Source organism: Salmo salar, chromosome 22, assembly GCF_965601325.2.
Source record: "Salmo salar chromosome 22, fSalSal1, whole genome shotgun sequence".
NCBI classification, from domain to species: Eukaryota; Metazoa; Chordata; class Actinopteri; order Salmoniformes; family Salmonidae; genus Salmo; species Salmo salar.
Window position 1 is genome coordinate 18,291,319 of NC_138312.1, and position 24,493 is coordinate 18,315,811.

Genomic DNA, 24,493 nt, shown 5'->3' on the forward strand with positions numbered 1-24,493 from the left:
CTCCAGTAAATGTCTGATAACCAGTCTGCAATTAAACAAACCTTTATTTTTCTCGAACAATCATTTCATAGAATAACAGAGGGTATGTTCACATAATACACACAAACAATGAGTGGTTGAATCTACTATTTTCAAAGGCTGGCTTGCAGGAGGGAAATTAGGAGTAATTACAAAATCAGGAAGGTTCATCTTTATCACGGATCATTTGAAAATACAGCCAGAGAGCTTACTATTTACACAGCAACGCTTCCAGGGAGTCTTATCAACATCATAGTTTGGACGCATGTGAAAATCAGACTTTCACTTAGCGAGGGAAGCAGAGAGCAGTTATCACTACACCCGTTTTAACAGAACACCTGAGCCAAAATATCTATGGCGAAAAGAAGTGATAGTGCTACTACTTTACACATTTGTGTATGCCTCTTTCAATATTGGTGTATTGCAACAACAAAAAAACATGTATTTTTGTCACACACTGGATAAATGCAGTGAAAAGTGTTTTACAGGGTCAGCCATAGTAGTATGGCGTCCCTGGAGCAAATTAGGATTAAGTGCCTTGCTCAATGGCACGTCAACAGGTTTTTCACCTTGTCAGCTCAGGCATTCCAACCAGCGACCTTTCCGGTTACTGGCCCAACGCTCTAACTGCTAGGCTACCTGCTGCTGAATAGATCTCCCATACACACAGTACATACATGTACCAGAATACATTCATAACATCCTTCCTCGGCAGTTAAAAATCAGAGGGTTGTTATTGCACAACACACACTGTTGAGGAGACCACTAAAACGGGCATTTTACACAAGCTCCAAAACACATGGTCTTATTGCTTCCAGTTTGTACTTTGAAATGTACGCTCTGACTGTGGCTCGACTGTAGTCGGACTACAGACTGTGGCTCGACTGTAGTCGGACTACAGACTGTGGCTCGACTGTAGTCGGACTACAGACTGTGGCTCGACTGTAGTCGGACTACAGACTGTGGCTCGACTGTAGTCGGACTACAGACTGTGGCTCTACTGTAGTCGGACTACAGACTGTGGCTCTACTGTAGTCGGACTACAGACTGTGGCTCTACTGTAGTCGGACTACAGACTGTGGCTCTACTGTAGTCAGACTACAGACTGTGGCTCTACTGTAGTCAGACTACAGACTGTGGCTCTACTGTAGTCAGACTACAGACTGTGGCTCTACTGTAGTCAGACTACAGACTGTGGCTCTACTGTAGTCAGACTACAGACTGTGGCTCTACTGTAGTCAGACTACAGACTGTGGCTCTACTGTAGTCAGACTACAGACTGTGGCTCTACTGTAGTCAGACTACAGACTGTGGCTCTACTGTAGTCAGACTACAGACTGTGGCTCTACTGTAGTCAGACTACAGACTGTGGCTCTACTGTAGTCAGACTACAAACTGTGGCTCTACTGTAGTCAGACTACAAACTGTGGCTCTACTGTAGTCAGACTACAGACTGTGGCTCTACTGTAGTCAGACTACAGACTGTGGCTCTACTGTAGTCAGACTACAGACTGTGGCTCTACTGTAGTCAGACTACAGACTGTGGCTCTACTGTAGTCAGACTACAGACTGTGGCTCTACTGTAGTCAGACTACAGACTGTGGCTCTACTGTAGTCAGACTACAGACTGTGGCTCTACTGTAGTCAGACTACAGACTGTGGCTCTACTGTAGTCAGACTACAGACTGTGGCTCTACTGTAGTCAGACTACAGACTGTGGCTCTACTGTAGTCAGACTACAGACTGTGGCTCTACTGTAGTCAGACTACAGACTGTGGCTCTACTGTAGTCAGACTACAGACTGTGGCTCTACTGTAGTCAGACTACAGACTGTGGCTCTACTGTAGTCAGACTACAGACTGTGGCTCTACTGTAGTCAGACTACAGACTGTGGCTCTATATCAAAATGGCTGTGGTGGTACAGTTTTTTTCAGATAAAATCACCAACATAGCAGTGAGACTGATGCAGTCTTGTTGATACAACTACTAAAAACATCACAGGCGAGCTTATTTTTAAATGAGACATTTGTTCTAATTTGTAAATAAGAACTGGAGGCTGAGTCTCTAGAACTCAAACACACACATACAAGAGGCCAAATAGATATAAGGAGGGGACCCTGGGTCTGTTTCCTGACGACAATGTCCATCCTGTACAAACCATATGAGACTCCTCCTCCACAGCCCATATCCAGCAACGAAACAATGGCACTTCACATTCAGCTATAAATGTAGGAGGAAAATCTGATTTTACATGCAGTTAAAAAGTCATCAAAATGAACTGGTTAAAAAGCGGTCCCTATGATGCCAAGTAATTTGTAGTCTTTTTGTGTGCAATAATTGTGGGGTTTCCATCACATAACACACACAATGTCACCTATGCAGTCGACACAGATGTATTGTTCTGCAGTCAGAAAGCAGGACAGAGGATGGGTCCAATGTCAAGTGACAGTGTTACGTACAGTACGCAGTGATGGGACACCTGGGTTCTCTCTTATCTTCTCATGACCCTGCCTTTGAAGACAGAAATGATCAACTCTGGTATTGTTACAGTATGATTTCCAGTGTGTGTGTGTGTTTTGTGATAGGTCAATGGAGTGGGGCGGGGTTCGCAGAGCAGAGTGAATCTCTCAGTGACACTGGGGCACATGTGTCAAGGGAGCCAGTCTACACAACGCCCTCAATGAAACTGGTGTCCAGGTGAACGATGAGCATGCGCAGGAAAGACATCTCCTTGCGTGTGTTCTCAAAGATGATTCGTGGGTCATCAGACTGGCAGCGGAGGCAGTTGGGGGCCATCACCATGGCAAGGTTATTGACATCCATCTTAGTAACAGACACATTAGCAGGCTGAGCAAACACCTGGGGATAATTAGTGTGGGAGAGAGGGTGAAAAATCATTAGGGACTGAAAGCAGAGTAAGTAACTTGAAACAGATTGACTAAGGACAAATGAATGAGTTTGTAGTCCTATTTCAACTTCCTGACCAATGACCATGTCTCCAATGTTGAATATGATAATAGTTGTGTCAGTATGACTGTATTGTATTAGCTGTGGTGTTCTGTGTCGTGCTTATTACCTGCAGGAAGTGGATGAAGTAGCACAGCACCAGTCTGTTGAGCTCAGGCAGACACTGTACAACAGTAATGGCTGCCACAGGGTCGTCATAGTTACTGACACACTGCTTGTAGAAGGCCATGGGGATGAGAGGCTCCTCCAACTCACGATACCACAGCTTCATCAGGGAGGCTAGAGGAGACGGGGACAGAGTTAACACCAACACACACACAGATAATAGCAGAGGTACAGACTAACTCACCAGGTACGTTGGGGTCTGAGAGGTTTTCTGGGATCCGCCATTGGTCGACCTGGAGTTTCAATGCGTTGACTTCATCGATATCTCCAGGCACCCTACAGAACAAGCGTTCTAATTCAGTATTCAGTTGCACTGCATGGCCACTAGGGGGAACTATAACCCCCACTATTACCAATCTACAGGTATGTTCAGTGGCATAGCTTGAAAACCCATTATAACATGGTGAAATGGTTATCGTGACTAAAACGGCATTGGGAGTATCATGTTGTTAATTGGCAGAATTTGTTTGGATTCAGGGACTAACCATGATAATAACCATGGTGAATAGGCCTGTTCTGTATTAGCTGGAGTAGTGGGAAAAAATGACCAAAGCTCCTTATCGCCCATGAAACATTGTAGTGGGTGGGGTATAACATTTATGTTGAGAATAAATACTCCTCCAAACAAATTCAAATCTAATAGAATAATCTACAGAAATACAGACCAAACAAAAATACTTACAAATCACTGATATGAGAATATCTCTAACAACGTGATTGAAAGCCAATGGCCTCATTCAAAAACAAAAATGTAAACAGATTTTTATAAAGTATCAAATGAAACATTGCTGGTCTCCAGGGGCTCTTGAGCAGTGGTATGCAATGTTTGCTCTACTGTCCATCTCTTTACTGTAGAGTACACAGGGAATGTTTGCTTTAAACTGTTCTGCTTCAGGAGACCACCCACCAAGGCTGGCATACATTTGTCTAGATCCTCACTAGATCTCCTTTTATGACCGCGACCCTGCTAAACACACAACATTTGCTGACTCTGTCCATCTGTCTCACCTGAAGATGCCCTCAGTCTGGGCCCCTCCCAGTGCTAGGACATATTGGGAGAGCTGCACCTGTACCCAGGGTAGCTTCCTGTCTGGGAAGAGTTCACTCTGGCGCTCCATCACCTCGTCCAAGGTGCTGCCAAACAGGGAGGGGGTCACGATGGCCCGTCTGCTGTGGTCAATCTCCTCCAGAGTTGGCTTACGAAGACCCTGCAGGGGAGGTTCAGAGTGTGACTGCTAGGACTATATTTTACACTGTTCATGTAATACTTTGTCTATGACTTTGTCTATGACTGTTAACATCAAAGATTCTATCTGAAATAGACTGTCTTGTGTGCATGTTAAGCCCTGTGACTAAGAATCTATCCATGATATGTTTCTGACTAATGTCCATGTTTATCTTTCTAGCATTATTCATCTCTTTATCAACATCTGTATTGGTTAGGAACCCTTTGAGTATTAAACAAATAGGGACATTCAGGGTGGGGTTGTGTTTTGACTGCATTCTCTATTTGGGCATTTTTAAATACCTTTGTTTATGACAAATACCATTTTCCCTTGTCATTCCCTGCCCCTTTGCCATGCTCACTTCCCAACTCACCTTTTTGCCTCCAGTTATGGCCACTTTCTGTAGTTTGCGATAGCAGAACTTTGCATACGTGCTGATGGGCAGACCTGTGAAGAGAAGGAAGACAGGGCCACTGTAACACTGAGGAATGCGACTCAGTAACCCAACACCATGGGAAATACAGCTCTTATTATAACTGCACGTCACACCTTCATAGATACGTCTGCTCAGTGAGTGAATCCTCTAAGGAACCTTGGTTTTCAACCAAAACAACAGATAAAAGGGTTGAACAATTCGTCACCAAATGAACACGCAATTTGTTCCCATATATGTCAGATATTTCCGAGGCAGTAATTGGAGAGATGCTGGCTGTGTGATTCTGGCATAAGGGGATCAGAGTATACACGTCTCAACTGTCCCGGTATAGAAAGAAAAGCTGGGAGAATGGAGCCAGCCAGCACATCCTGTCCCAGCTAATTCAGACAGACAGACACTTAGTACACCGGAGGGAGCAGTACCCCTACCCACAGACCCAAACTCTATCGGTCTCCCTCGTTCCCTGTACTTGGGTGTATTTTCTGAAGTAAGACACATTTGAGGAATTAAATAATCATGACTCTGCCTCTAAATCTAATGGAACAAGGCACTAAACAATCATGCTCCAAATTTATGAGCCACTTCCTAAGAGAATCGCATAATTTCCGTACTACAGGCCGTCGTCACTGTGGTAACTAAAATGTACACATAAAACAGGTCTCCACTTCCTTCCCAGAGCCTCCCTATCACACCCATGGGATCCCAACCATCTCCCTTCCTTCCCAGAGAACTCTCTCAGGTGGCTGAGCCCTGGCCAGATGGACAATTTTGTGCTGCAATGAAAAATATCCTTCCTGGAATGTTCTCTAGACTGAAAGACCCTGGATTTATAGCAAACAGGTGACTGACTCATGCATGTACACCGCCATCGTTAATCTAGCCCAGTTTGACTGTAATTACAGCCAATTACAGAGATCATAACGATAATTTCCCATTGATCTCAGGGAAAACACAGTTTTTCCCAAGATTCCCTGAATTAACTAATCATTAGGGGAAGAAAAGCAAGAGTTGGACTACTTTCTTTACCCCACCTGAGAGCAGGTTTGAACACCAGCGGTGGTCCAAATGAACATGTTGTTTTGATAAGGCAAAAACAACAACGAAGCAACCAGAGCCCATGAGAAATCCCCCTCAGAGGATTAAGAGCACAAGCCCATGAGAAATCCCCCCTCAGAGGATTAAGAGCACAAGGCCATGAGAAATCCCCCCTCAGAGGATTAAGAGCACAAGCCCATGAGAAATCCCCCCTCAGAGGATTAAGAGCACAAGCCCATGAGAAATCCCCCTCAGAGGATTAAGAGCACAAGCCCATGAGAAATCCCCCCTCAGAGGATTAAGAGCACAAGCCCATGAGAAATCCCCCCTCAGAGGATTAAGAGCACAAGGCCATGAGAAATCCCCCCTCAGAGGATTAAGAGCACAAGCCCATGAGAAATCCCCCCTCAGAGGATTAAGAGCACAAGCCCATGAGAAATCCCCCCTCAGAGGATTAAGAGCACAAGCCCATGAGAAATCCCCCCTCAGAGGATTAAGAGCACAAGCCCATGAGAAATCCCCCCTCAGAGGATTAAGAGCACAAGCCCATGAGAAATCCCCCCTCAGAGGATTAAGAGCACAAGCCCATGAGAAATCCCCCCTCAGAGGATTAAGAGCACAAGCCCATGAGAAATCCCCCCTCAGAGGATTAAGAGCACAAGCCCATGAGAAATCCCCCCTCAGAGGATTAAGAGCACAAGCCCATGAGAAATCCCCCCTCAGAGGATTAAGAGCAGAAGCCCATGAGAAATCCCCCCTCAGAGAATTAAGGACACAAGCCCATGAGAAATCCCCCCTCAGAGGATTAAGAGCACAAGCCCATGAGAAATCCCCCCTCAGAGGATTAAGAGCACAAGCCCATGAGAAATCCCCCCTCAGAGGATTAAGAGCACAAGGCAAATCCTGTAATGATGACACCTGTTAACTTCTTGGTTCAGACGGTCTGCCTATATCTGTTAGATTCTCCCGGGGTATCAGTTTAGTGACGCTACCTCAGCAAAGTTTTTAAACCCAAGTAAGCAAGGCCCGCCTCAGACCAGCCTAGGCCCAAGAAAAGCCCTTCCAAGCCCAGACAAGAGGCCTCCAGTTCCCACACACTACTCCCTCCCACCACTCTGCTCACAGCTGCTCCGTGCCGTGGTCACAACACCACCCTTCATTTCAGCTCGTCTATCCAGACAGCAGCTCTCATTATGCTGTTCGTGAGGAGGCTTTCGCTTGTGGTTGGCTGGTGGGTCCACATCGTGAGCAATGTAATAGCCCTTTCCCTCAAGTCATTATTCCCGCCTCTATCTCAAGACCTCTACAGTGAGTCACTCCCATGAACGGTAGCCATTCCTCATGGCCTGCGAGTCACTGATGTTGTCCAGGGTGTACAAGAGGTTGATGTTACAGTCATTGATGTACAATGTGTGTGGGTTCACCAACGTGGTCACTGTCACTAGACGGGTAGGTTCCTCTCTGGTGACATCATCACGGCTGATATTGTGGGTTGCCCTATAGCAACAAGACCCATGAGTGTGCAGGTTTGGGGCAAAACAGACAGGATTGACTTAGAATCAAAAGATTGTTGACAACATGTAAACTATATTTCCCTCTTTGAATGTTTATTGGAAACATAAATGCATTTGCAGAATGAGCACTTGTCTCTCAAACATTGTTGAAGTTGTTGCTAGCTAGCCAGTGAATTTTAGCCATTTTAGTAGACATGACACCAGTGGAAACAAGACATGGTATCAATAACAATACAACAAACTGAAACGAGCCACCTACGATTCCCCACATGACAGCTTCTTGTCATTGTTGCCAGCTATCTTGCCGTCTAGAATCATAACACACAGCCTTTTTACCCCTGCGATGCGCGCGCATCATTTTCGTGCCGTTGTCAGGCAACCTGTCTATTGGGGTCAGTGCAGTGAGTAGGCTACCTAAATCGCAATGTGGGGCTGCCAGAGGGGAACACTAACATGGCCTCCTATTGTATCTCTATAGAAGTTCTTATCCTTCAGCTCTCTTACCACCGCCACTGGTATTTTGTGAAAACCATTTAATACATCTACCAGGGAAGTTCTGCATATTAGCATGGTAGTCAAGTGACAAATCATTACAAATTTCCATTTCACTCCAAATTCTTAATCTGCAGTGAGATATGAACCATGTTTGATATGTAATGGTTTCCTACCCATAAGAAAATAATAAATAAATGATTGGTCTCTCACTTCAGCACTCTCCAACAGACGTCCTCCTTAGGAAAACTCACCCCATACTTAACATAAATCTTTATAATGCTGCCTAAGTGATCTCAGACCTACCTTCTTCATCTGTGTTCTGTTTCCGTTTCTTTCTGGACTTTGAGTTCTTCTTCAGCTTCATGTCCTGCTGGTCTAGTATGAACTGAGCCACTGGAAACCAGGAAATAAGGCAGAGGTTAAAAGGCTATTTAGAAAATGAAATAACATCCTCGAAGAGCAAACAGGAGAGAAGAGGAGAGGGAAAAACCACTTCAAAATCCTCACACACGGCAAGCTATACCCATCATGCTGATACTGACAGACACACAGACAGTGATGAAACAAAGAGAGAAAGGTGACCCACCCTGTTGCTCAGTCTGAGACTCACGTTTCTTGTCACTGCTCGGATCCGTGTGCCTCTGGATGTATCCCTCCAGGTAGCAGCGGAACTTGGGAGACGGGGCGAAGAAGGCCAGGCTGACAGCCATCAGCTCCCAGCCTGCAGCCAGGCTCTTAGGGCTGGTGTTGCCCGTGGTCTGCCTCACCAGCTGCACATACAGCTCATCCCTCAGGCCCTGCATGCCCCAGCACTTGGTGACGATGAGCAGGGCGGCGTGGCGACGGTCCAGCCGTGAGGGCCGGTCTCCCATGTAGGCCTGGACCAGCTTGAACATCTCACAGGCCTCCTTCCTCACGGCACGGTCGCTGGTCACCAGCATGGGCTTCTTGATGGAGCCGCGGTTCCAGGAGAGCATGTTGGCGATGGAGACACGGCGGCGGAACAGGCCCTGGGTGTGCATGTTCAGGTGCTTGCTGGCCCAGTCCGCCATGCCTGAGGTGTCTGGGGGTGGGGGCTTGCGCAGGGTGGCGTAAGAGAGCTGGTGGTAGGAGCCTCCTATTCCTCCTCTTCCTTCTCCCTCTATGTTGTCATGGGAGACGGAGCGTTGGTGATGGGGGCCCAGTGAGCCTGTTCGTCCGTCCACCATGCCTTTCTTCCTGCTGTCCAACTGAGCCTTCAGTTCCAGGGTCCCCACCTTCAGGGGAGAGAGAGAGAGAGAAAACAGAGGAGAAAAGAGGGAAGAGAGAGGGAAAGAGAATGCGTCAGTGCAGCAGTATGTATGGATGTCCACAGCTGCAGTCTCCTCAGTGTCGACGAGGCTGCTTTACCTTTGCTCTGCAATGCAAGGGCTCGAGGGGGAATTGTTGCAGGACCGGCACATACATTTTCTAAAGCCGCGTCCACCAAAAATTCCCCAATATCTAAATGGACTTTTTCGTCAGGAGCATGTGAGGAGCATAGAGTGACATGAGAGGCCCTACCTCTGTTCTGCCTGACCCACCGCTCCTTTAAGACTACATGTGCAAATCCTTCGTCTGATCCCAAGTGGGATTTCTGCCTATACGGAGCCCTGTCCACAGTCACCGCCCCTCACAGCAAAAACCAAACTAGTAATCCAGCTCTGGTCAGAGAAACATCCAGGAACAACAAGAAACCCAGGCCAATTCACAGCAGGAATGTAGTATCTGAACATAAAACGTTCAGCATATCTCTTTAATTTGACTATGATGTAATATAGTAGTAAAGTGTGCCAGACAGTCTGGAACTTATATTTAGGGTTCCTGATCAAATAGTGTAGATCTCCAGATTTGGGTTTGGCGGTACTTCTTTATGGTCATATGGTCTTAATGGTGTTAAATGAGTGGTATGGGTCACTGTTTGGGATCAAACGGAACCACGGGCAAGTTTAACTAGGCAAAGGAACATTTACAGTATGAATGATACTTTCTATAATTCCTCTTCTCTTATACACAGATAGCTTACAGATGCCCCGTGACATGGTGGTAATTCAACAGCAGAGTTAAATAAAATCCGTCTCTAAAACGTATTTCAGTATCAAATATTCAGAGTTGTATAGATTACACATTGAAAACAGATCACATTTCCATGCTGGCTTTAAACCACTGGGTTCACTGTTTAATTTTTTTTTAAATAAAAATAAGTAAACATGTTCTGCTTCTGAAAGGATAGACCAACGCAGCCAAAGCTTCATATGTGGTATAGCCAACAACCAATAGTGTGTGTGCATTCTGTATGAGCAAATCTGTGTGTATCATGATATAACAGCAGGTCTGTAGAACATTTCAGGACAGGATTAGGGGCTTGTTTCCAATATTTGTATAAATGCGATTGCTTCAGTACCAACCCCTCATGGCACCAGCCTCTGAACCCCACGCGTACCCAGCTCTCCCTGCCAAACTTGTACCATCTGGGCCACAGTGGCCCTCCTTCCTGACCAGGGGGAGCCATGTCCTGGATCTCCCACGCTTGGCCCAGGCTCCTGATACCCAGGCAGAGAGCTGGCACAGGGGGACAGGGGCCTGCTGCGTTGGCCAGGTGTAGGACAGTCAGAGGGGGACAGGTAGCGCTAAGCTCACAGGCATCATGCCTGGGCCATATATTGGTCCAGTGGGGCCTCTGAGCCCGACGCTCCGGATTGGAATGTTTAAGGTGTTGCATATTCCCCGGCACCTTATGTTTCTCTCAGTCAGATTCTATCGCCAGTCTTATTGATTTCAGCACTTATTTTAAAATTCAACTGAACCTCAGACTTATTAGCTCTATAGTTTCATTAGATTACTGGAACTTCATAAAGACATATGGAGTGGGGTGGGTGAAGTAAGTGCATTGTTGAAAGGGTTTTGGGATTATAAAAATGGTAGATTTCATAGCGCTGAGGCTTTGCACAAATCATGTGCACCTGTAATAGCCTAATAATTCAAGCTCCTGACAGCAAGCAAGTTATCACTTCTGTCCATCCCATCTGTGTGAATTACTCTGCCTAGTTAAAATACCATTAGTACATTTATCCAGTTTTTGAATACGCATAATGACCTAATCTGTCCTTACTCTGTTCAGATTTTTTACCTCTGAAAATGAGAGACAAACACAAAACCATGAATTGAAATACTTTTGTTAATGTATTTAACTTGGCATAGAGACGTCCTAAGTAATCTAGCAATAAAAGTAGCCCTGGAAAGGCACCAGCCATGTGACCACCTCCAGACAAAACAAAACAGAATCCAAAGAAAAAGAAACTGTTCCACATAAACAGACCACACAACAACAGGCACCAGTCAAGAGTTTTAACTAAGCAGACAAACCTGAACTAATTCATTTATCAGGAGTGGACTTCCCAGGTCTTCCCATATTTCTCCTCTCTCTCACAGCCAGACAGAGACAAATACTGGAGCGTATGCTTACCTCTGAGGGGGGTCCGGGGGTGTCTGGTGAGGAGAGGCCGGCCTGACTGGTGATGCTCTTCTCCAAGGTGTCCACCTTCTCATAGGTCCTCTTCTGCCTACCAGGCATCTCCAGGGGTGGCAGGGCCGGGTTGCCATGATTACCCGCCCTGCTCAGCGAGCGGCTGGCGGAGGGGACGTCTTCTCGTGACGCACACCTTCCGCCTCCTCCATACCACTGCAGGGAGTCCACGGGGGAACGTGTCCGGGGCACTGCGCCCCTCTCGCTAATCTCTGCCCCCAGGCCTCCAGCCTTCATCTCCCTCATGGTGTTGGAGCGGCTCACCACCTCCCTCATCTCCGCCATCAGCCTCTCGTTAAGGGCACACAGCTCTCCGCTGCTGCCCACTGAGCCAGGCCGGCCTCCGGCCCCCAGCCTCCGCCGGCTCTTCCTCCTCAGGCTCGGAGAGGGGCCAGTGGAGTAGCCAGAGTCCTGGTAGGTGGCAGTGGTCTGGGGTCCTGGAGGTGTGGGGAAGTCCTGGGAGGCCTGGCTGCTCTGCCTGCTGTGACGAGCCTCCACTGCCCTCAACACAGTGGCCTCCAGGGCTCGCCATGTCTGCTTCTTCTCCAGGGTTCCTGGCTCCCTCTGCTGCCCCCGGGGCTGGGACTGGGGCTGGGCCAAGAGGGGGTCTGATCGTGGGGTGGGGGAGGGGGTGCGGGTGCGGGTGGGACCGGGGGAGGTGGAGAGGAGGCCCTGTTTTGGGTCCACAACAACCATGTGCTTGATGCACTCCAGGCCAGCAGGGCTGTAGTCAGAGGCAGAAGGGTTCCTCTTGTGCCTGGATTCTGAGTTAGAGGAGCCAGGGTGCTGGAGGAGCCTGGGCTTTTGCAGGCTATGTGTGGGGGTGAGACGGGATAGACCACCAGGCCCATTATGGAGGTGAGCCCCCTCCACCTCCATGTCCACAGGAGGCTCATCATAGATGGGACACTCTTTTCCCGGGTCGTCGTAGAGGTGAGGTGTGGAGGCGTACTGTGGTGACACTGACCTGGGGGTGCTGGGCTGGGACCTGTGACTGCTTGGGGTTTGGGGAGGGTCAGAGGACACCAGACAGAAGCTGCCGTTGCCGGTCTTTCTCAAGTGGTGGGCCTGTCGGGCGTCCGCGGCCATCTTGCCAGAGGGCGCGGTCTTGTAGCCCTGGGTGGAGCAGGAGTGAGCCCCCGGGGGCTTGCTGCTGACGGGGTGGAGGGTGAAGGCCTGGTGGCCGTTGGGCTTGTTGTGTGTGTGTGTGTTGTGGTGGCGGAGCTGCAGGTCCGGGCTAGATGGGCCTCCAGGCTGGATCCGACTGACACTGTTTACTTTAACCAACATTGCTGCCTTGGACCCTGGGGAAGGCTGCCATCTCTGAGAGCGCTCTCTGGAATAGAAAGAGAATGAGGGAAAGGATGAGATCTGGGTTTGGATTTAAAGAGATAACTGCAGATAAAAACATCAGATGACAGTCACCCGAACAAGCAAAGCATTGTCCCAAACTTAAACAAGCCTGTGGTTACTTCTAAATTGTGACCATCAAAAATGCTCCACAAATTTAAATTCCAAACTCAGACAGAGTTGGGAAAACTGTGATCCGATTCCTCGCATTTTTCCCCAGACATTTCACTGACCCTCCAAAATACTGCCTTCTAAATCATAAGACAATATCTCCAGTGTGTGTTGTGCAAACCAACTTCCTAAAAAGACAATTACCATTGCACTTCTGACTGAAGCAGATTAAGAAGACTTCTCATTGCTGTCTGGGTTAGAGGTGTGGGAAAACATTTCCTACGTACTGTAAGTGTGTTAAGCATTCTCCTGCTTTGGACCATAACACAGTACCTCCTCCCAAGAGTAGTGACCCATCAATTACACGGACTCAAAACACCTCATGTGAAACATTTGAGAAAATGACAAGATCTAAATTCCCAGCCACAGTTCCAAAACACAGACTGAGTAGAGTAGTAAAGAAGAGTGTATTTGAGAACATACTCGGGGAGCAGAATTACAGTAGAAGAGTCTCCATCTGGCCTGAGGGACTGGAGGTTGACACTCCTCCCTTGCGGCTAACTTCAGACGTTGTCAGAATGCTAATCCAAGCACTGGGAACTAATCTGGCATTAATCTGTTTACACCGCTCTCTCTCTCCCTCTCTCTCGCTTTCTAACCCTGTAATCCTTATGGCCCCAGCATCAGGCCTCATTCCTCAATACCTCAGATCTAACTGCCATCCATCCGTGGTTCAGCAAATAAACACTATCCATCTGACCAACTGTGACAACTATCATACAGCATATAAGAGTTACCTGCTAACTTCAACAATCAAAAGGTTGAGCATGCTTTACAGTACTAGCACTACAGACCAAGGATTAGGAAAGCAGAGACTTACCTTCTGCCCTCCACCCTCTCTACCGTATAGCCAACAAGACACGGTAATCGATACTATTAAACCTGCATTGCTCTATCCTTCTGCAGCCAGACATCTACCAGACTGACCCACTGCACACAATCCTCCTCCTAAGTCTCAGGGCAGGAGTTACTGGGGAGCTTAGGAGCAGGAAGACGACAGAGAAAACCTTCTGTAGTTTGTAACAATACAATAACAACTCCCCTGGGGCTCAAGCTTCTCGGGCCAATGGCAAACTTCCTCACTTCCGTCTTACCCCCCCCCCCCCCGCCACTGAACTGCATTCTCTCTCTTTCCCTCAAACAGTCACGCCACCTCAGTGATTTGAATGTAAACAGGCTCTTCAAATGGTTGAGCAGATATAGCTTCCACAGCCCATAAACAGCTGGGTCTGAGCCACCTGGCAGCCCCCCAGCACAGCCAGCCCTGTCCCTGTGGTGTTGGGAACATTCCTGGGCCTCACCTCCCTCCCCCCCGCTCAGACGCGACAAAAGACCAATCAACAGTGTTTACTGCCCCACACATGGATCCAGAGGAGCGGAGACTAGTCACGCGCTGCAGAGTGGACGGGAGCCACTTCAAACCGGCTGTGTTAGGGCTGCTTTAGTTCTCAGCAGTGTGACAGACTGAGGTGGGAGACAGCTGAAAACGTGCTGCTGCTGTCTGAACTCTGAAATGCGGGACTCAGAGGAAGTCCTCCTTCCGTCATGGTCAGGGGCTGGTGATGTCAGTGATGTTACCTCCACAACAGAGGCAGTGTCAAGCAGATTTTTATGATCAACGATTATGGTCTGATGTTGGTACTAACCTTTGAATTGACTTGCAAAAAATGCAGAAACATAAAACTGGCTGTTTAAAAACAGCCAGTTAATAGTTTACTATGGCACAGAATGGGCTACATTACAGTAACCATTAAAGGGACAAGAAGGAATTTAAGCAGAAGGCCAAAGACCACATGTAACCTAGCAATGTTCACATGCTAAATACATTATACACTCAATGGCCAGTTTATTCGGTACACCCACCGAGTACCGCGTCGGACCCCATTTGCATCCAGATCAGCTTGAATATTTCCGGGCATGGAAACGTTGCTCAATTGGTATCAGGGGACCTAACGTGTGCCAGGAAAACATTCACCATACCAGTACACCACCGCCACCAGCCTGTACCGTTGACACCAGGCAGGATGGGGCCATGGACTCCTACTACTTACAGCCCCAATCCTGACTGCCATCAGCATGACTCAACAGGAACCGGGATTCGTATGACCAGAGAATGTTTTTCCACTCCTTTGTCCAGTGTTGGTGATCACGTGCCCACTGGAGCCACTTCTTCTTGTTTTTAACCAGGACCGATGAGTTGTGTGTTCTGAGATGCCGTTCTGCACACCACTGTTGTACTGCACCGTTATTTGCCTGTTTGTGGCCCGCCTGTTAGCTTTTCTCAGGAAACCCTAGACACTCATGCGTGAAAAGCCCAGGAGGCCATCCGTTTCTGAGATACTGGAAGCGGCACGCCTTGGCACCGATGATCATACCACGCTGAAAGTCGCTTAGGTCACTCGTTATGCCCATTGTAACGTTCAATCGAACAGTAACGGAATGTCTCGATGGCTGTTTTATACAGCAAGCCACGGCCACGTGACAAACTGTCTGTAACAGCAAACTTTTTTCTTGAACGGGTGGTATACCTAATAAACTGGCCGTTGAGTGTACACCCCCACACATATCATAAGGTTACTACTCATGACATGGAACTGGTAAATGTAATTGATGACCAACAGGTTCCATCTTATGACTAGTCTCATTCTCCAGTGGTGAGAGTGATGAGTGGTCTGGTTTACCACTGATGACCTTGAGAGAGGGGGTGGGGTTCTACTTCCTATCGCTGAAGCCCCCTGGGGCCTCCCATACAACACAAACAGGAAATGACAAATCTAACTTTCACGCTGGAGTAAGGCCGAATGAGAGGGGTGACCTTCACTTATAGGGGGTTTACATGTTGCTAAATTAAACTCAAAAACAACCATATATGAAAGAACATTGTCTAAGTCGCTACACAGCGTCACTGCCATTACACTCGACACCCCCCATACTACCTGTGTGCTAATTCCATCTACACGCTAAATGATGTCAATCCTCTTTAAAATGTCACCAGTAACAACAGAAACACTATCCTCTGCTTGGATGATGTTTTGAGGTGAAACCAGAGCAACACAACAGAATGATAAGAGAGGAAGTTTGGACATGCTGAGTCAAGCTCCTAGCACTGAGAGCAGAGCTGGGGATTTCATCTAGCTTTGTGGTTTGTTGTTCACTTGTCATTGTCACACCACACCCAGGGTGGCACAGCCAGGCTAGTGTTCAGCCCTCCAGCATCGGCTCATTATTTTGTTTGTTAGCACAAACAGTTGGTACGCAATAGATGATTATCCCAATCACATCTGGCTTCATGCCAATGCCCACAGTAGATATAAGCTTTCCTCACTGTAGCAGTCCTAATCCAACTATAATTAACCACCAACAACCTCTTGCCTAGTTAAATATATATATTTTTAAATAAATACCACCCAACCAGAATGATCTCACTTCTAAAACAGTGAGACAGAGTAAGAAAGCAGTGGTTAGAAAATAGGGTGAAGTGAGAGAGAGAGCGAGAGAAAGAGAGAGAGAACGAGAGAATGAGAGAAAGAGAGAACGAGAGAACGAGAGAATGAGAGAGAACGAGAAGGGGATTTGTCGTGGGAGAGTGCTGTCAGGGAATGAGCAGGAACGTTGGCATTCCTCAGAGGTCTCATTCAGGGGCCCCAGGCCGGGGAGCCTTTAGACAATGCCTGGCTCTGCTATTGTCACGGCAACGCCCCTCTATGGAGCAGAGTCCCATTTAAAGACTATCTACAGATTCTCTCAAGCAGACAAACACTTACCTAACATCAGTATGGCAGTGCTGAGCTTACTGGCTCATTGACACTGTCAACATGTTTGCTTTACCACAATCATAAATACAGCCCTGTGTTTCATCACACTGACCACATTGGCTGTTGGGTACTTTTCAAATAATGTAAGCTTAAAATAAATGATATGCCACAGAAAATAAAAAAGACATTACCAGTATTCATACAAAAACAGCCCTCATTTTCAAAATCTATACCATACCCCAACCAGACGCCATGGATTACAGGCAACATTCGCACTGAGCTAAAGGGTAGAGCTGCCGCTTTCATGGAGCGGGACTATAACCTGGAAGCTTATAAGAAATCCCGCTATGCCCTCCAACGAACCATCAAACAGGCAAAGCATCAATACAGGACTAAGATCGAATCGTACTACACCGGCTCCGACGCACATCGGATGTGGCAGGGCTTGCGAACTATTACAGACTACAAAGGGAAGCACAGCCAAGAGATGCCCAGTGACACGAGCGTACCAGATGAGCTAAATAACTTCTATGCTCGCTTCGAGGCAAGTAACACTGAAACATGCATGAGAGCATCAGCTGTTCCAAGTGACTGTGTGATCACGCTCTCCGTGGCCGATGTGAGTGAGACCTTTAAACAGGTCAACATTCACAAGGTCGCAGGGCCAGACGGATTACCAGGACATGTACTCCGAGCATGCGCTGACCAACTGGCAAGCGTCTTCACTAAAATGTTCAACCTCTTCCAGTCGGAGTCTGTAATACCAACACGTTTCAAGCAGACCAAAGTCCCTGTGCCCAAGGACACTAAGGTAACCTGCCTAAATGTCTGTAGCCATGAAGTGCTTTGAAAGGCTGGTCATGGCTCACATCAACACCATTATCCTAGAAACCATAGACTCACTCCAATTTGCATACCGCACCAACAGATCCACAGATGATGCAATCCCTATTGCACTCCACACTACCCTTTCACACCTGGACAAAAGGAACACCTAAGTGAGAATGCTATTCATTGACTACAGCTCAGCGTTCAACACCATAGTGCCCTCAAAGCTCAACACTAAACTAAGGACCCTGGGACTAAACATCTCCCTCTGCAACTGGATCCTGGACTTCCTGACAGGCCAACCACAGGTGGTAAGGGTAGGTAACAACACATCCGCTGATCCTCAACACAGGGGGCCCCTCAGGGTTGCGTGCTCAGTCCCCTCCTCTACTCCCTGTTCACTCATGACTGCATGGGCCAGGGACAACTCCAACACCATCATTAAGTTTGCCGATGACACAACAGTGGTAGGCCTGATCACTGACAACGATGAGACAGCCTATAGGGAGGAGGTCAGAGATCTGACCGTGTGGTGCAAGGACAACCACCTCTCTCTCAACGTGATCAAGACAAAGGAAATGATCGTGGACAACAGGAAAAGGAGGACCAAGCACACCCCCATTCTCATTGACGGGGCTGTAGTGGCGCATGTTGAGAGCTTCAAGTTCCTTGGCGTCCACATCACCAACAAACTAACATGGTCCAAGCACACCAAGGCAGTCGTGAAGAGGGCACGACAAAACCTATTCACCCTCAGGAGACTGAAAATATTTGCCATTGGTCCTCAGATCCTCAAAAGGTTTTACAGCTGCCCTATCGAGAGCATCCTGACGGGTTGCATCACTGCCTGGTATGGCAACTGCTCGGCCTTCGACCGCAAGGCACTACAGAGTGTAGTGCATACAGCCCAGTACATCACCGGGGCCAAGCTTCCTGCCATCCAAGACCTCTATACAACACATGAGACACATTAATCCAAGATGGCGTAGTGGTCAGACGTCTTTGTCTTGTCGTGTCCCTTGTATATATGTTTCTACATCTTTTTCTTCGCATATCATTTTAAAATATTTTCCTAAACCTCAACTTCTAAATACTCTCCTGCAACCCACCTCACCCAATGTGGCGTGGATCTGTTTTTTTTCCCTAAAGTATTTCTATTTACTTCGGATCTGGAATCCCTCAACTGAAGCTAGCCAGCTAACTACCTACCAGCTATCAGTCAGCAAACCATTGCTAGCGGTCATCAGCTAACCTTTAGCTCGGAAAGCCCTCGCCAGTTCGAACAACGTGACTCAAACCAGAGCATAACGGACCTATTATTATTTTTTTATTTTTTCACCCCATATCTCCGGATTCCTACCGCAGACTCTGAACATTTTCATCTGGATCTTCGCAACTAGCTAACCGCAATCCCGGGTGACTACTCCTGGCTAGCGTTTCCATCCCGGAGCAAGCCCCAATTAGCCTGAAGCTAGCCCGGCCAGGGCTCCTGTGCTACCACCGAAGCCCACTCCTGGGCTGCAATACCCAGACCCTTCTACTGCCGGTACGGGGCACGGAACCCCGCCGATCCTCTACGACTGGAATACCGACATAATCTGCTTGAGGATTCCAACAGGCCCCTCAGGCGCGACGTCCGCTGAAGGCCCATTCTGCTAACCGCAGCCTACTAGCTACCTAGAGCTACTTGGAACCCTACTAATTCCACGACTGGTCTATCGACGTCACCGCACGAAGAGGCAAAAACAGACTTACCCCCATCGCGATGTCCCCCAAAGGCTAACTTGCTAGCCCCGGTCTGTTAACTGCTAGCTTGCTTGCCCCAGTCTGCTAACTGCTAGCTTGTTAGCATCGGCCTGCTAACTGTCTGAATCGCCGTGTCCCCAGTCAGCCCAACCACTCCCTGGACCCATATGCTCACTTGGCTACGCATGCCTCTCTCTAATATCAATATGCCTCGTCCATTACTGTCCTGGTTAGTGATTACTGTCTTACTTCACTGTAGAGCCTCTAGCCCTGCTCAATATGCCTTAACCTGTCTGGGCTAGGGGGCAGTATTTTCACGGCCGGATGAAAAACGTACCCAATTTAAACAGGTTACTACTCTGGCCCAGAAACTAGAATATGCATATTATTAGTAGATTTGGATAGAAAACACTGAAGTTTCTAATACTGTTTGAATGGTGTCAGTGAGTATAACAGAACTCATATGGCAGGCAAAAACCTGAGAAAATTCCAAGCAGGAAGTGGAAAGTCAGAATTGTTGTTCTTTTGATTCTCTATCGAAACTACAGTATCTGTGGGGGACGTTGCACTTCCTAAGGCTTCCATTGGCTGTCTAAAGCCTTCAGAAAGTGGTTTGAGCATTTTCCTGTCACTGGGCAGATAATAGGAACTCAGTTTCTGAGTGGACTGCCTGGCAACAAAGGGATTGGATATGCTCGGTCCCACGAGCACGCCCCTCCTTTTTCTTCTTGAATGAATATGCTATTGTCCGGTTGGAATATTATCGCAACTTTATGTTAAAAATACCATAAAGATTGATTTTAAACAGCGTTTGACATGCTTCTAAGTACGGTAATGGAACACTGACTTTGCGTCTCTCGCTCCGCGCTCGCGCATTATGCCTTTGGATAAGTGATCTGTACGCACGAACAAAACGGAGGTATTTGTACATAAATATGGATTATTTCGAACAAAAACAACATTTCTTGTGTAAGTAGCAGTCCTGGGAGTGCATTCTGACGAAGCTCAGCAAAGGTAAGAGAATATTTCTAATACTAATTCTGAGTTTAGGTTGCCCCGAACTTGGCGGGTGTCTGAATAGCTCGCCGTAATGGCTGAGCTATATACTCAGAATACTGAAAAATGTGCTTTCACCGTAAAGCTATTTTAAAATCTGACACAGACTACCCCTGGATGCAACCGCTATCTATAATTCTTTAAATAATTGTTATATATTTTGTCAACATTTATGATGAGTATTTTTGTAAATTGATGTGCACATTCACTGGACGTTTTGGTGGGAATACATTTTCCGAACATCACCCACCAATGTAAAATGCTGTTTTAGGATATAAATATGAACTTTATCGAACAAAACATACATGTATTGTGTAACATAATGTACTAGGAGTGTCATCTGATGAAGATCGTCAAAGGTTAATGCTTCATTTAGCTGTGTTTTGGGTTTTATTGACACATGTCCTTGCTTGGAAAATGGCTGTGTGATTATTTTTGTCTATGTACTCTCCTAACATAACCTAATGTTTTGCTTTCGCTGTAAAGCCTTTTTGAAATCGGACAATGTGGTTGGATTAACGAGAACTGTATCTTTAAAATGGGATATAATAGTTGTATGTTTGAGAAATTTGAATTATGAGATTTTTGTTGTTTTGAATTTGCCGCCCTGCTATTTCACTGGCTGTTGACTAGTGTGTCCCGCAGGTGGGACGCTAGTCCCACATACCCCAGAGAGGTTAACAAACTATGGTTTTGGCAAGTCGGTTATGTTGTGCTTGACACAAGTAATTTTTCCAACAATTGTTTACAGACAGATTATTTCACTGTATCACAATTCCAGTTGGTCAGAAGTTTACATACACTAAGTTGACTGTGTCTTTAAACAGCCCGGAAAATTCCAGAAATTGATGTCATGGCTTTAGAAGCGTCTGATAGGCTAATTGACATAATTTGAGTCAATTGGAGTTGTACCTGTGGATGTATTTCAAGGCCTTCAAACTCAGTGCCTCTTTCCTTGACATCATGGGAAAATCAACAGAAATCTGCCAAGACCTCAGAAAAAACATTGTAGCCCTCCACAAGTCTGGTTCATCCTTGGGAGCAATTTCCAAACACCTGAAAGTACCACGTTCATCTGTACAAACAATAGTACGCAAGTATAAACACCAGGGGACCATGCTCCAAGAGATTAACGTATTTTGGTGCGAAAAGGGCAAATCAATCCCAGAACAACAGCAAAGTACCTTGTGAAGATACTGGAGGAGACAGGTACAAAAGTATCTATATCCACAGTAAAACGAGTCCTTATATCGTCAACCTGAAAGGCCGCTCAACAAGGAAGAACCCACTGCTCCAAAACCGCCATAAAAAAGCCAGACTATGGTTTGCAACTGCACATGGGGACAAAGATCGTACTTTTGAGAAATGTCCTCTGGTCTGATGAAACAAAAATAGAACTGTTTGGCCATAATGACCATCGCTATGTTTAGAGGAAAAAGGGGTCGGCTTGCAAGCCAAAGAACACCACCCCAACCATGAAGCACGGGGATGGCAGCATCATGTTGTGGGGGTGCTTTGCTGGAGGGGGGACTGGTGCACTTCACAAAATAGATGGCATCATGAGGCAGGAAAATTATGTGGATATATTGAAGCAACATCTCAAGACATCAGTCAGGAAGTTAAAGCTTGGTCGCAAATGGGTCTTCCAAATGGACAATGACCCCAAGCATACTTCCAAAGTTGTGGCAAAATGGCTTAAGGACAACAAAGTCAAGGTATTGGAATTGCCATCACAAAGCCCTGACCTCAATCCTATAGAAAATGTGTGGGCAGAACTGAAAATGCGTGTTCGAGCAAGGAGGCCTACAAACCTGACTCAGTTACACCAGCTCTGTCAGGAGGAATGGGCCAAAATTCACCCAACTTATTGTGGGAAGCTTGTGGAAGGCTACCCGAAACATTTGACCCAAGTTAAAAAGCAATGCTACCAAATACTAATTGAGTGTATGTAAACTTCTGACCCACTGGGAATGTGATGAAAGAAATAAAAGCTATAATAAATCACTCTCAACTATTATTCTAACATTTCAAATTCTTAAAATAAAGTGGTGATCCTAACTGACCTAAGACAGGGATTTTTTACTAGGATTAAATGTCAGGTATTGTGAAAAACTGAGTTTAAATGTATTTGCCTAGGTGTATGTAAACTTCCGACATCAACTGTCAATTTCTTGGAATGGGCTAGTCAAAGCCCAGACCTCAATCCAATTGAGAATCTGTGGTATAACTTAAAGATTGCTGTACACCAGCGGAACCCATCCAACATGAAGGAGCAGGAGCATTTTTCTCTTGAAGAATGGGCAAAAATCCCAGTGGCTTGATGTGCCAAGTTTATAGAGACATACCCCAAGAGACTTGCAGCTGTAATTGCTGCAAAAGGTGGCTCTACAAAGTATTGACTTTGGGGGGGTGATAGTTATGCACGCTCACGTTCAGTTTTCTTGTCTTATTTCTTGTTCACAATAAAACATATTTTGCATCTTCAAAGTGGTAGGCATGTTGTGTAAATCAAATGATACTACCCCCCAAAAATCTGTTTTAATTCCAGGTTGTAAGGCAACAAAATAGGAAAAAAGCCAAGGGAGTGAATACTTTCACAGCTTCTACCCCCAAGCCATAAGCCTCCTGAACAGCTAATCAAATGGCTACCCAGACTATTTGCATTGCCCCCCCACCACCCTGCTGCTACTCTGTTATTATCTATGCATAGTCACTTTAATAACTCTACCTACATGTACATATTACCTCAACTATAGTCATCTACTGCTGCTCTTTAATTATTTGTAATTGTTATCTTACTTTTCTTTTTTTCCCTTTTTTTTTCTTAAACTGCATTGTTGGTTAAGGGCTTGTAAGTACACCGGTTGTATTCGGCACGTGACAAATAAAATTTGATTTAACACATTCACCTGTTTTCCATAGAGACGCACACATTCCTTAAGGCCTTGGCTAACATGTGAGATGTTGAGTAACGCCGAAGGTTGAAATTAAGTTAGAATCCTTTGGAGCCCAACTGGGTAATTCGATTGGGTTATGGCACAGCAAATCAACTTAACGGTCAGCGAATTTCAATTTGTCTCGGCAGCTCTGGTGTCATACGCCCCTGACCACTGCTCCTACCTCCATTGAGTGTGATTGTGGTAGGAAAAGCCAGCTAAATATACATATTAAGCCATTTGCAAGAAATGTTCTTTCTTTCCTTCCTGGAATAACCATGGTTGTAAAACCCATCAGCTGAGTCACTTTGTTGGATAGGGATATGGATGGGGAAGTACCCCTAAAATACAAGCCCCTGGGAATAGTAGGGTCTCAAAACAGGGGCTATTATTATCATCCCGTCAGACAGGAAGAGGAAATGAGGTCCTATAGGCCAGGCTCTGAACACAAACACCTCAGAGCTTGGACCAATGAGATCATCATAATCTGCGTAGAAGAAGGATACAAGACAAAGGTCAATTTGCAACAGTGACCACATGGTTTGACACATACATCATCAGAAACCAACATTGGAGGAATATCCCAATGCAAAAGTGATATACACTATATATACAAAAGTATGTGGACACCCCTTCAAATTAGTGGATTCGGCTAGTTCACCCACACCGGTTGCTGACAGGTGTATAAAATCGAGCACACCGCCATGCAATCTCCATAGACAAACATTGGCAGTAGAATGGCCTTACTGAAGAGCTCAGTGACTTTCAACTTGGCACCGTCAAAGGATGTCACCTTTCCAACAAGTCAGTTCGTCAGATTTCTGCTCTGCTAGAGCTGCAGTGGTCAACTGTAAGTGCTGTTATTGTGAAGTGGAAAGGTCTAGCAGCAACAACGGCTCAGACGTGAAGTGGTAGGCCACACAAGCACACAGAACGGAACCGCCAAGTGCTGAAGCGCGTAAAAATCGTCTGTCCTCGGTTGAAGCACTCACTACAGAGTTCCAAACGGATTCTGGAAGTAACGTCAGCACAAGAACTGTTCGTTGGGAGCTTCATGAAATCGGTTTCCATGGCCGAGCAGCCCCACACAAGCCTAAGATCACAATGCACAATGTCAAGCATCAGCTGGAGTGATGTAAAGCTCCCCGGCATGGGACTTTGGAGCAGTGGAAACGCGTTCTCTGGAGTGATCAATCACGCTTCACCATCTGGCAGTCCAACGGCCAAATCTGGGATGAATTGGAATGCCGA

At 46.5% G+C, this 24,493-nt stretch overlaps 1 protein-coding gene across 3 annotated transcripts in view; it reads right to left on the reverse strand.

Annotated features, from left to right (window-relative positions):
- Nucleotides 1-26: 26 nt before the first annotated feature.
- LOC106582900 (rho GTPase-activating protein 39) overlaps nt 27-24,493 on the reverse strand; it is a 60,636-nt gene continuing 36,169 nt past the window's right edge. For 2 of the 3 annotated variants that reach the window (XM_014166492.3, XM_045705574.2), the window contains exons 3-10: nt 11,341-12,736; nt 8,443-9,112; nt 8,160-8,249; nt 4,750-4,823; nt 4,159-4,358; nt 3,335-3,426; nt 3,095-3,264; nt 27-2,877 (exon numbers count right to left, since the gene is read on the reverse strand). In XM_014166492.3, coding sequence (XP_014021967.3) covers nt 2,683-2,877; nt 3,095-3,264; nt 3,335-3,426; nt 4,159-4,358; nt 4,750-4,823; nt 8,160-8,249; nt 8,443-9,112; nt 11,341-12,736 — 2,887 coding nt within the window. In that variant the 3' untranslated portion in view covers nt 27-2,682. The remainder of the gene's footprint in view (nt 2,878-3,094; nt 3,265-3,334; nt 3,427-4,158; nt 4,359-4,749; nt 4,824-8,159; nt 8,250-8,442; nt 9,113-11,340; nt 12,737-24,493) is intronic. The other variant, XM_014166493.3, reaches the window with a different exon arrangement.